General features: G+C 44.8%; 1 protein-coding gene across 1 annotated transcript in view; it reads right to left on the reverse strand.

The window, feature by feature from the left end:
- HDGFL3 (HDGF like 3) overlaps positions 1–10,843 on the reverse strand; it is a 73,105-nt gene extending 62,262 nt beyond the window's left edge. Inside the window, exon 1 of the mRNA XM_049614335.1 lies at positions 10,449–10,843. Within this exon, the coding sequence (XP_049470292.1) occupies positions 10,449–10,532 (84 nt within the window). The 5' untranslated portion in view covers positions 10,533–10,843. The remainder of the gene's footprint in view (positions 1–10,448) is intronic.
- Positions 10,844–12,608: the final 1,765 nt, after the last annotated feature.

Here is a 12,608-nt window from a genome sequence, read left to right on the forward strand (position 1 = left end):
CAGTTCCCATGGAGGTAACTTTGTTGTTACCATGGACTCTCCTATACTTTGAAAACCAGATAACCTCCACTTCTGGGTGGCCTTACAGACTATAATCAGACTTAGAGAATCCACTCAGAGCTCGCATTTCAGTGATCTAGCGGACTGAGTAGTTTATTCAGAGGCCTTTTTTGTATGCCACATAGTCCGACTTAGTTTGCCCCCAAATACTGAAACTATTTGGAACCTCTAGAAATGGCCATCATACTCAGGAATCTGAATAAGGGGTAACAATGACAAGTCCCTACAATGACTAGAGCCTAGAGCTAACTCAAAATTATGAAGCCACGAGGAAACTACTGAAAGACACCCACCCACCCACAAAAGCATTTGCTGAGACTTTACTAGGTTTCTAGCATTGTACAGTAAGGAGTTTGTGGTGCTCCTGGTAGGTGATTGTTGGGTACTACACTAGCAAACACTTCTTTCATGTACATTTTAACACATGATTACTAGGGAAAAAGAAGGGAAAGTGAGTAAGAATTTGATAAACACAAATATTTCACTGAATTTCTTTGGTTACAAGTTAGGCAGAACAGATATATCATCTATGATCCTTAACTAGCAAACACTATTTCATGCACATTTCAATATTTGATTCCAAGGAAAAAAGGGAGAGAGAGTAAGAATTATCATCCTCCCCATTTTACAACGAGGTTGTAATAAAAGATGCCCAAACCTGACAAATCAAGACAGTGGTGGAATGAACTATGCTGTCTTTTAACTATTGGCTTCATTGTTCTTCCCAGTATCGTAGGAAATCTTTTTTTTCAACGTTTTTTTTTATTTTATTTTATTTTATTTTTTTATTTTTGGGACAGAGAGAGACAGAGCATGAACGGGGGAGGGGCAGAGAGAGAGGGAGACACAGAATCGGAAACAGGCTCCAGGCTCCGAGCCATCAGCCCAGAGCCCGACGCGGGGCTCGAACTCACGGACCGCGAGATCGTGACCTGGCTGAAGTCGGACGCTTAACCGACTGCGCCACCCAGGCGCCCCTAGGAAATCTTGTTCAGATATCTGGAGGATCCTTCTAAAGGCTTGAGCTCACCAATTTTAGATTACTTCATTCTTTTTACCTCTATGTAGCTCTCTGTGACCATACAGCTATTTACCTAACTGCAGCAAATTCCTAGTGGTAAAAAGATATAATAGAAAAATTCACTTACTACCATAGCTGAGAAGCAATTACATATATGAACGGCAGTGAAATAACACAGAAAAATGCTGTTATAGGGATTAAGAATGCAGTAAACTGGCAAAAAGCTACACAGGCTAGTAGTAGTCCTTATGATTTAGCTTCTAGGCTCTACTGAACCAGTAACTCTTGCTATACCTGCTCTTCAAAGTCTATGTTTTCCACCACACATAAAGGTATTAGAACCTAAAACTAAAGTCAACACTATGCTATTCATTCAGAATGGATTTTAATGGGCTCTGCTTTCTTTATATGCATAACGGATATCTTATTTACTTTCATACTGCCTTGTGTCAAAGGGCTTTCAAAGACACAGACCAGAGAAAAATAATAACAAATGTCACAATAAACGTTTTCTGACTTGAGAGTGCTGGCCTCCCAGTAGCTTATAATACATACACATACATACATACATACATACATACATATATGTATACATATACACATATGTAATATATATAATATACATACAGTCTTCTTACACAGTGCCAAATGCTTCTTCAGTTCCTTCACCTCATCTGTTTCCACATTTTTTTTAAGTTTATTTTTATTTATTTTCAGAGAGAGCGTGTGTGTGGGAGGGGTAGAGAGAGAAGGGACACAGAGAATCCCAAGCAGGTTCTGTGCTGTCAGCACAGAGCCCGATGTGGGGCTGGATCACAGGATGCTGGGATCATGACCTAAGCCAAAACCAAGAGCCAGACACCTAACTGAATGAGCCTCCCAGGAGCCCCTGTTATCACATTTCTTATGTTCCTGTGGCATTCTTAATGGTCTAGGATTAACACACTTCACTCAGTGTATAACTTCAGGTGAATTTCTTAAGTCTTGGTTTTCTTATGGGACTATCTACCTTAGAGTAGTGTTATCATATATTCATCCTAATTTGTAATCAAGACATATAAGATACGTGATTTGATATATGACATATATGACACATATATTCTGCCTAAATTGTCAACGAGGAAATTAATTCTATTAAATATCTGTATTTATTAGGTTGACAAACATTTTTAAAATTTTAAATCATCTCCTTTTAATGAATATGTGAAAAAACAGGTATTTTCTTATTCTGCTACTGGTTAAGATGGTTAAAACTTTTCTGGAGGGCAATGTGACAATATAAATCCAAAGTTTTAAAACATGCACGTGCCCTTTGACTAAGAAACGTGATTCCCAGATACCAATCCTGAAGAAGTAACTAACGGTTTAGCTAAAAGCATGTGTCTCAGAGTATTATTTTACAGTATAAAAAAACTGGAAATAACCTAAATATCAGTATAATAGGAAGTTATATACGGTTATATGGTAAATATGGTTATAATTTATAACAAATAGGTCTGTACCATAAATTACCAGATGGCTATTACAGATAATGTTATAGAAATGCATTCACTGCCACTGAAAGACACCTAAGATATAGTGTTTAAGTGGGGATAAAAGGCTGCAGAACTGAATGTATTATAAAAATTATGTACTTACACATGTAGGTGCATATTCATGATGCTTGTTACTAGGTAGAGGGATATTAATCTTTCTACAATGAACATTATTACTTATGTAATAAAATTTTTTTACAGACATGAGGTATTTATAACATAAAGGTTAATCCATTCTCTCTTTTAAATAGTTAAAGATAGGTTAAATAATTTACAGTATATTGGGGCGCCTGGGTGGCGCAGTCGGTTGAGCGTCCGACTTCAGCCAGGTCACGATCTCGCGGTCCGTGAGTTCGAGCCCCGCGTCAGGCTCTGGGCTGATGCCTCGGAGCCTGGAGCCTGTTTCCGATTCTGTGTCTCCCTCTCTCTCTGCCCCTCCCCAGTTCATGCTCTGTCTCTCTCTGTCCCAAAAATAAATAAAAAACGTTGAAAAAAAAAATTAAAAAAAAAATAAAATAAAATAAATAAATAAATAATTTACAGTATAAGCAGGGGTGCCTGGCTGGCTCAGTCAGGAGTATGGGACTCCTGATCCTGGGGTTGTGAGTTCAAGTGCCTCATTGGGTAGAGATTACTTAAATATAAAACCTTTAAAAAAACAGTTCACAGTATGAGCAGATAGTTTTAGATGCAAGGAACTCTACTGACCTTTAAGGGTCCTCTATAGTCAGTACTCCATTTGTGGTGGAAAAAACAGCATTTTTTTGTTTGTTTTTAATTTCTAATTTGTTACAGATGGGCATTTTTATAAAATACATGAAAGAGTAATTATTAGAAAAATAAAATTAAAGGCATATAAAATACAAGCCTCATTTTAAAAATAAGATTCACAAGGGGTGCCTGGGTGACTCAGTCACTTAAGCGTCCGACTCTTGGATTTGGTTCAGGTCATGATCTCACAGCTGGTAGGTTTAAGTCCTATGTCGGGCTCTGAGCTGAAAGTGTAGCGCCTGCTTGGGATTCTCTCTCCCTCTCCCCCACTCACATGCGCGCTCTCTCTCTCTCAAAATAAATAAATAAACTTAAAAATAATAAAATTAGATTCACTAGCATAAAGTTACTCTATCAGATTGCTTTACAAAGTTTCTCGGGGTGCCTGGGTGGCTTAGTCAGTTAAGAGTCCAACTCTTGATCTCAGCTCAGGTCTGATCTCATGGTTTGTGAGTTCAAGTCCTACAGTGGGCTTGCGCTGACAGCACAGAGCCTGCTTGGGATTCTGTCTCTCCCTCTCTCTGCCCCTTCCCCGCTTGCACTCTCTCTCTCTCAAAACTAAACTTAAAAAAAAAAGTTTCTAAACTCTTACTCTCAATTTCTGCACCTATCTTGTCACTGTCACCTATCCTGGCCACAGACCATACTTCCAGTAGCACGGCTCTAAAGGATAAAAAGCCATTTTGCAATGGACTGACTAATAACTATCAAGTAGACTAGCTTCTGACTGAGTACCTGGGCAATCTTCTGCAATCGAAGATAACTTTTTCCAATAAAAAGGAGCATTTGGGCTCTTCCCCTATTATGTTTACCCTATTTACAAGCCTACAATGTTCTTCTTATGCTAATAGACATTTTCAGTAGTCATATATAATTTTAAACCATCAATCCTTTTCCAAAAGAATCAAATACAATCTCATATAGTAGAAACCTGACTTCAGAGAATTAACATTTTACAAATGATGGGGAAAACAGTAGTCATTAGGGCATTCCAAAGGGGATGTGCCAGAAATACAGATTCACCTGGGTGAAATGGGAGCGATGGAAAAGGTACACGTTCGTATTGAGAGTTTAAGCTGCCTATTTGCTCCCAGAGTTAAGCAGAAGAACAGGAGACAATGTGCCAGGTCCTTGCAACACGAACACAGTCCCTGGGGAAAAGGCTGACTGAATCTGTGTCACTCTACCTGAGGAATGAAACAATGACGGACTCGTTTGGACTCACGCCAAAGAAATGGAAAGTGTAAACATCTTACTTTAGGTTGAGATTAAAAAAAGTTTAAGTCTCAAGTGATTCCCTGAAGTGATGTAGCCTGGTCTCCAAAGATAAAGGTTCGCAGTTTATTGTCAAAGATAAAAAACTGAAAGTGCAACGGATCAGAAACTAAGGATTCTCAGCCTTTGTATTAATACAAGGCAGAGAAACACTAATTATTTAATTATAATATTTTTAAGTTGCTGCAAATTTAATCTGTTGGTAGAAAAATGAAAAACTATACCTAGGCACAGTGTCTTACTCACAGTAGGTGCTCAATAAAAGCTCACTAAGCATTTAGCTCTTCAGGATGTCATAGAATGGTAGGTCAAATGCTGTATTCTTAAGTTTTATCAAGTGAGAGGTTGAGAGCTAGATGAGAAATAAGAGGAGCAATGATTTAATATGAAAGGAACAGAAAGACTCTAATATATAAACAAAAGACAGAGGCAGAAACCAGAACTAAAAAGAAATGTAAAGAAAAAGCTGTGAAGTAGTAAATGAAGTTTCTAAAATAGTCAAAAGGGAACAGGAAGATGCAAATCGGTAGCACTGAAGTCTTAAAGGGAAAAAACTTCTCACTGAAAGCCAAGAATGGTGAAATCCAATCCGTGAAGAAGTTTGGAGTAGTAGATTCTTTCTCCCCACTTCATACAAAGTATGCATTTTTAAACTGAGGTATAACATATACAGTCTGGTGCACAAATCTTAAATGGACAGCTTGATATATTTTTACACATGTATACTTCTGGGTACCCACCAGCCAGATCAAGATACAGAACACCTTCAGGGCTTCCTCCTCCACCCACCATGAACTAATCACCACTGATCAATTGTGCCCGTTTTGATCGTCATGGTTAGCATACAGAATGTGCGCTCTGGTGTTGGCTTTCTTCACTCAACCTCAAAATCTTGAAATACGTCCATATTTTTGTGGGCATCAGTAGTTTGTTCCTTTTTACTGCTGAGTAGTACTCCACTGCACGAATATACTACAATTCTGCTGATCCGTTCTCCTGTTGATGGACGCCTGGGTTGTTCTCAATCTCCTGCTATTATGGATAAAGCTGCCATGTATGAGCATTCTTGTACAAATCTTTTGGTGGACACAAACACTCATTTTTCCTGGATATATGCCTAGACCAGACTGCTAAATTACAAGTTAGGCGTGTGTTTAACTACAGACGACCAGGCCAGCTTTCTAAAGTGATCATATCAATTTACTCTCTGATTAGCAGTGCCAGAGAGTACTCCTATAAAGTTTTTAAATTTAAAAAAGTTCTTTCGTTGAAACACAAGAGTTTTGAGACCTTTTTGTTTTGTTTTGTTTTGTATTTCTATTTTTTAGAGCAGGGGTAACATAGGCAGAGTGCTCATATCTCAGGGAATGTACAAGATGATGGGGGCTGGGGAGGTGTGAGAAGAAAATAGTGCAACTTCTATTTTAGCTTCTTATTCTTTTCCCTAAAAAGTAAGTTTTACTAATATTTAATACATAAGTTGACACTGGTGTCCTTTTTCAGATGGTTGTATTTATTCACTTTGGGCCTACTGTGGTTTCCTGCCATTTGAGAGTGCCTGGTTGAGCAAAATTATGGAATATTCACTTCTAACTGAACTCTTGCCAAATGAACAAGTGGCTAAAAGGAGTCCTATAAGAGAGTACTAATAACGTAAGCATAAGCAAACAAGGAAATGGCCAAGCTGACAGTTCTGTTATAGAAAATCTCTTTAGATGATAAAAACTGTGACTAGCTAGTCAGATCTCCCATGAAACAGGCAAAAAATAACATTAATATTTTTAAAAATATAAACAATCTATTACTCTTAATATTTTGCTAATAAGAATTTAAAAAATTTTAACGTTTATTTATTTTTGAGACAGAGAGAGACAGAGCATGAACGGGGAGGGTCAGAGACAGAGGGAGACACAGAATCTGAAACAAGCTCCAGGCTCTGAGCTGTCAGCACAGAAACTGACGCGGGGCCGGAACTCACGGACCCCGAGATCATGACCTGAGCCGAAGTCGGACGCTTAACCGACTGGGCCACCCAGGCACCCCCACTAATAAGAATTTTAAAACATAAATTATATCATTTGTCACTCCCTTCAGATTCTCTTGTATTTGTTTCATAATGTACAGAATAGTACAAAGTACATGTATACATAATTTTTTTAAATGTTTATTTATTCATCTTTATTTTTGAGACAGAGACAGAGCATGAGTGGGGGAGAGGCAGAGAGGGAGTCACAGAATCAGAAGCAGGCTCCAGGCTCCGGAGCGGTCTGACGCGGGACGCGAATTTGTCAACTGTGAGATCATGACCTGAGGTGAAGTTGGACGCTCAACCGACTGAGCCACCCAGGAGCCCCTATAATTTAAAGTAAGTTTACACAAATTTCTTTTTACCAACAGGGTACACAATCAAAAGGGTTCAGAGACTCGTTTTAGTGTATTTTTAATATTAAGCTAGTTAATCCTTGGGTACAAATGAACTTGTAATTTTTAAGTCATATTTAATCAAGTGTACTCCATTAGAAACAGCTAGCTGGCTACTGAATGTTAACACATCTGAACTGGGAGGAAGACAGGAATTAACTGGGAAGAGGAAATGAGGGAACTTTCATCGGTACTGATACTATGCTGTATCTTGCAAGAGGTTTGGACTATACCAGTGTACATATTTGTCAAACTCACTGGTACATTTAAGTATGTTTCAGTTTATGTAAATTTTACCTCAAAAGGCAAAAAAAAAAAAAAAAAAAAAAAAAAAAAAGGATCTAAAAAAAATATTAACCTCTAGTTAACGATAATGCATGCTGAAGTGTCTAGGAGTAAATTATACTGATGTTGGCAACTTACTTTAAAATGCATTAAAATAAGATGGACTGCTATATGGATAGAGGGATGGATATATGAATAACATGATAAAGCAAGTACAGTAAATGCTGCTTATAGAATTTGGGTGACGGATAGAAGGGTGTACGATTCTTTTAACTTTTCTGTGTGTTTGAAATTACTCATGATAAAATGTTGGAAAAAAGAATCAATCTACTCCTAGGTTGAAAATTAAAAACAGTATAGTGATACAGGCTAGAAATTCAAAAAGGAAAAAAAGGCAGGAACATTCAACCACCACTGCTTGATGCTTTTACATACGTTAAATCCGTGAGGGCTGAATTATGTCTATTTCGCAAACTAAAACTTAGATTACAGAACATGCCTAAGGTCAGAGAGTATGAAACCCAGCCCAAAACTGAATCTAACCTGACCATTTTCCTAGATGCCTGAGTCCTCTTGGCCCACATTCCTCACAAGGGGCTGCCTAGAACCAAACGTCTTCACTGCAGCACAGAAGCTGGTTCTCCATCCAAGCGTGGACCACCTCCGATAGAAAACTCCCTACAGTCTGAACCGAAATCTGTCTCCCCCACATTTTGCCTCCTACGTCTGATCGTCTGATCGCTTGGGGCCATATAGACTCTAATCCCCACATGACTGGTCTTCATAGCAAGCGACAGAATTCAAATAAGTAGAGTTTTTTTCCAGTGAGTACTTTATAACATCATCTACAAGCTATGACTGGGTTTAAGTGGGGATAATGCCTCACAGAACTGGAGAAGAAATAAAATGAGAACATATGTGAAGCATACAGCACAGTAACGAACAGAGTAGGGACTCAAATATCTTTTTCTAACCCTTACCTTCCCTTGGAAATGATAACATGCCACTCACTATAAAATAATACTTTTTTAATTAAAAAAAAGAAAGACTTAGGTCCTTTCCTTAAGTTTATGTTAAACGTGAAGAGACTTAGATTTTTCTTTCCTGTATTTACTACACCTAACAACCCAACTGACTTTGTTTCCTCATTTCAGTTTTCATTTTGCCTTGTTTTGCAATTACAAATTCTAGGAATTTTATGTGGATTAGATATACAACTACGACCACTTCTGCAGCACGTTTCTGTTTCAAAATTACTACAGGTGGCCAACCTATGAAAGCAACTTGTTAAGGAAACTTTAAGTATTTTCTTTTTGACTCTCAGAAGTTATTTATCAAAGGTAAGATTAAAGGAAGCCACTGGATTACAAGGAACCGACCAACTGGTGATGATAATCTTTAATTCACTTTTGACCACGTGTATACCAATGAACCCTACAGCTGTTTATTTGATAAATATACTCAGAGATTCCCTAAAGGATGCCTGAAGTCACAAATCTTGCCCCTTTAAGCAGGATGGCACTTCGGTATGAAAAGTAACCAGTTATCCTACCGTGAGGTTGAGGCCAACCTACAGTTCACATGTGGAGAAGAGTGATTTTCACAGCCTAATGGAACCTGAACCTCATTTGAGATCTGAGGTTGTCAGTATTGGAAGGAATCCTACAGATGATCATTTTAGAGTTGCAGAAATGGATATTCAGTTGAAATGATTAGCCCACAAAGACCAAATACCAAGGCCCCCAATTCCTGGCACAGTGTTCTCTCCATTTCACAATCATGTCAAACTAAATACAAAAAAAAGTGATTATAACCATCCATTACTTCAACTTCACTAATTTCAGCCTGGCCACCCGTGATGTCACTTCCTTTTGTGAATGGGTGGGTTTTTTTGTTTTTTTTTTTTCTTTCTTGGTCTAGCTATCTGCACTTTACTGTAATACAACATTTTAGAGCTCACACTCTTATTTATGCCAGTATTTCCCCACATCTACCTCTGTTCCCCAAAGATACCAACAAGCCTCCAAGATGCCTTGACCCTCCTTTTCACTGTATTTATTTCAAACAACTAACTGCCAAGTATGATCAGAATTAGAAGTAAAAGCGATTTATTTTTAAAACACAAAGCACACACGGTAGTGTTGATCTCTTCCCCAAAAGGCCTGCTTAAGAAAAAAAAAAAAAAAAAAAATCGAATGCTGTGCATTACACGCAGATGCTTTCTAGAGACAAGAGCCCGGCGACAGCCTTGCTAGATAGGAAAGAGAGAGCTATTGTGGACTGTAGTGGAAGGCCAAGGAGAAGGTCTGGGATCCGACCTAAAACAAATATGGAGGTGAAAAGGCACGAGGAGCTTCCCGGACCCAGCCGCCGGGGCCAAGCGGCGAGCCCCCCTCCCCCCCAGCTCCTCCGGGTGGGCTCGGGAGAACGATGGGCAGCGGGGATGCACGTACCCCAGGACAATGATGGGGCCCGCGGGGAACCCGGAATCGCGCGCAGGGAAGACTCAACAAGTCTGGATGGCGAAGGATGCGCCGAGGGATGGATGAACGGCTGCCAAGAGGCTCCCGCTGGCCTCGGGACGGCCACGGCCCCTTTCCAGGATCCCCGGCCGCGCGGCCCCCGCCGGCCCGCCGCCAGCCATTTGCATTACGCTCCCCTACGTGCCCCGACGTTCGCCCGGGACCCGGCTTCCCACCCGCGACCCTGCCCGCAGCGATGCCTGCCGCCCAGGCCCGCCGCCCGGCGGCGCGGGCTCCCAAGCCCCCGCGGCGGGCCTGCCCGGGCCGGAGCCGCCTTCGAAAGTGGGCGGAAGGATGGCCGCCCTCGCGGGGAGCGGGCGCGGCCCGGAACCCTCGCCTCCGGCCCGGGCACGTCCTCCGTGCGCAGCGCCGCCCGCGCCTCCGGCCCCGGCCGCGGCCGGCTCGGGGCGCCGGGCTCCCTCCGGGCGCCGGGCGCCGGGCTCCGGGCCGAGGCGGATGGGGACGGGGACGGGGACGGGAGGGGGGGGGGGGGGGGGCGCGCCATCATGAAGGGGAAAATGGTGGGCGGGCGGGCCCGCCCGCGGCCGCCGTACTCACCCGGGCCGGCCAGTGCGGGTAGCCCTTCATCTTGGCGAAGACCAGGTCGCCCGCCTTGTACTCGCGGGGCCGCGGACGCGCCATCCCGGCCGCTTCCTCCCCCGGTCGTCCTTGGTCGCCGCGAAGATGCCGGGAGGCCGCCCCCCCGCGGGCCGACGGACTGCGCCGCGCTCCCCGCGGGCCTCGAGCGGGCGGGCGGACGAGCGGCCGCTCCGACGAGGGGAAGCGGCGAGGCGGCGGCTGAGGCGAGGGGTGGGCGGGGGGCGCAGCAGGCCCGGCAAATCACGGCCCGGCAGCGGGGGAGGGGAGTCCCCGGCCGCTCGGCTCTCGCCCGCGCCGAGGTCCCCGCCGCCGCCGCGCGCTGCTCACAGGCGCCGCGTCGCCTGCCTCATGCCGCCACCGCCGCCGGCCTCCCTCCCGGGCTCCCGGGCGCGGCGCGAGCGCCGGGCCTCGCGCCTCCTCCGAATTCCTCCTCGGGCAGCGACCGCAAACACGATCTTATTATTGTTCTCGCGCGCGCTCAGCATCCCCCCCGCCCCGCTTCCCGCTCCCCTCCCCTCCCGCGCCGGCCGGTTAATTCCTAGGTACACGGCCGGCTTTCGCCCAGAAACCGAGCGCGCCAGCCCGGCTGCTCGGCGGGCGGGCGGGCGGTGGGCGCGTCCTCCCCCAGCACCGAAGCCCGCGCGGGGCGGGCGGGAGCGCCTACTCCGGAGGACGCCCGCCGCCCGCTCTCTTTTGTTCTGGGCCCGGAGCTGCCTGGCGCAGCCCAGCCAATCACCACCTGGCCGCCCCCCTCCCCGCCGGCCAGCGCCACCCTGGGGGGCGCTCCCCCCCCTCCCCGCCCCCGCCCGGCCGCCCCCCGCGGCCACTGCTGCGGAAGCTCTCCGGTGAGTGGGGCACAAAGGCGCTCCAGGCCTGGGGGACGACTGCGGAGGGGACCCGCTGCCCCGAGCATCAACCAGGCTGCTTGGAAAGAGCACCGCTCCGGAGTCGGCGATCTTGTCCGGTTCTCGCCCCACGTCTGCCCTTGACAGTGGGTTGGGACCCACCTAGGGCAGGCTCTGGAGCCGGGGTCGCGGGACGTGCCGTCCTGGGCCGAGCGGCACAGTCGGGATTCGAACGCGGACCCGCGCGCCTCCAAAGTCCACAAAAGCTTATGCTTCTCCTTGCGTGGATCCTTACAGGCCTGCAGTTTTGTGGAAGGGACTGAACTCTGGCAGGTCACTCGTTTCCAGTCCTGCCAACGTTTTGGACAACGTGTGTTGAATCTAATGATGACCGCTACTTCTTTACAGCATCCTGAAGCCCACCTTTGGGAAGTCAGCGGGCACAGCTCCTGAGTGGAACCGACTTTCTGTGGCCTTCATTTTGTCACAAGAACAGTTCTTGTGTGCGTCTGTCCCCTCTTCTAAGCTCTCCTGCCCTCCCCCCTTTGATAGCAGCTATTTCTATCAGCATCTGCCTCCCTCACTTGCCTTGTAGAACTGTGTGTGTGTGTGTGTGTGTGTGTGTGTGTGTGTGTGTGTGTGTGGAATACCAACCCTTGCTCCTGTTCCTAGTGCTGGGCTTCCAATAATGGAGCTCTAAAGTCTCTAGACTTTCTGATGATTATGTTGTTACTAGTGCTTGACATGACCCCCTAATGCATTTCCTTACCACTTGCATCTGGTGATTTTCCTTTTCAGATATGACCCCTTCCTCATAGCTCCTACAGGCTCACCTGTCTTGTTTTCTCACTGTGCAAAACTAGTCTAGGTCCTGTGGCCTCCGTTATGATAGCCAGCATCAGCCGGTTCAGGCTTCTATAACAAAATACCATAGACGGGGTGACTTAAAAACAACGGAAAGTTTATTTCTCACCGTTCTGGAGGCTGGGAGGTCCAAGAACAAGGCAGTTCTGTTTTTTTGGTGAGGACCGGCTTCCTGGTTCATAGAGGACAGTGTTTTCAGCAGTGTTTACCCTGTGTCCTTCTACAGGTACGAGTGGGAAGAGGGCATGGGGGCTCCCTGGGGTCCCTTTTGTAAGGACACTAATCCCATTCATGAGGCCTCCACCTCATGACCTCATCCCCTCCCAAAGCCTTCACTTCCAAATACATTTGACATTAGGATTTCGCATACGAATTTAGGGAGGACACAAACATTCAGTCCATAGCAGTC

The sequence above is a fragment of the Panthera uncia genome (assembly GCF_023721935.1).
Source record: "Panthera uncia isolate 11264 chromosome B3 unlocalized genomic scaffold, Puncia_PCG_1.0 HiC_scaffold_2, whole genome shotgun sequence".
NCBI classification, from domain to species: Eukaryota; Metazoa; Chordata; class Mammalia; order Carnivora; family Felidae; genus Panthera; species Panthera uncia.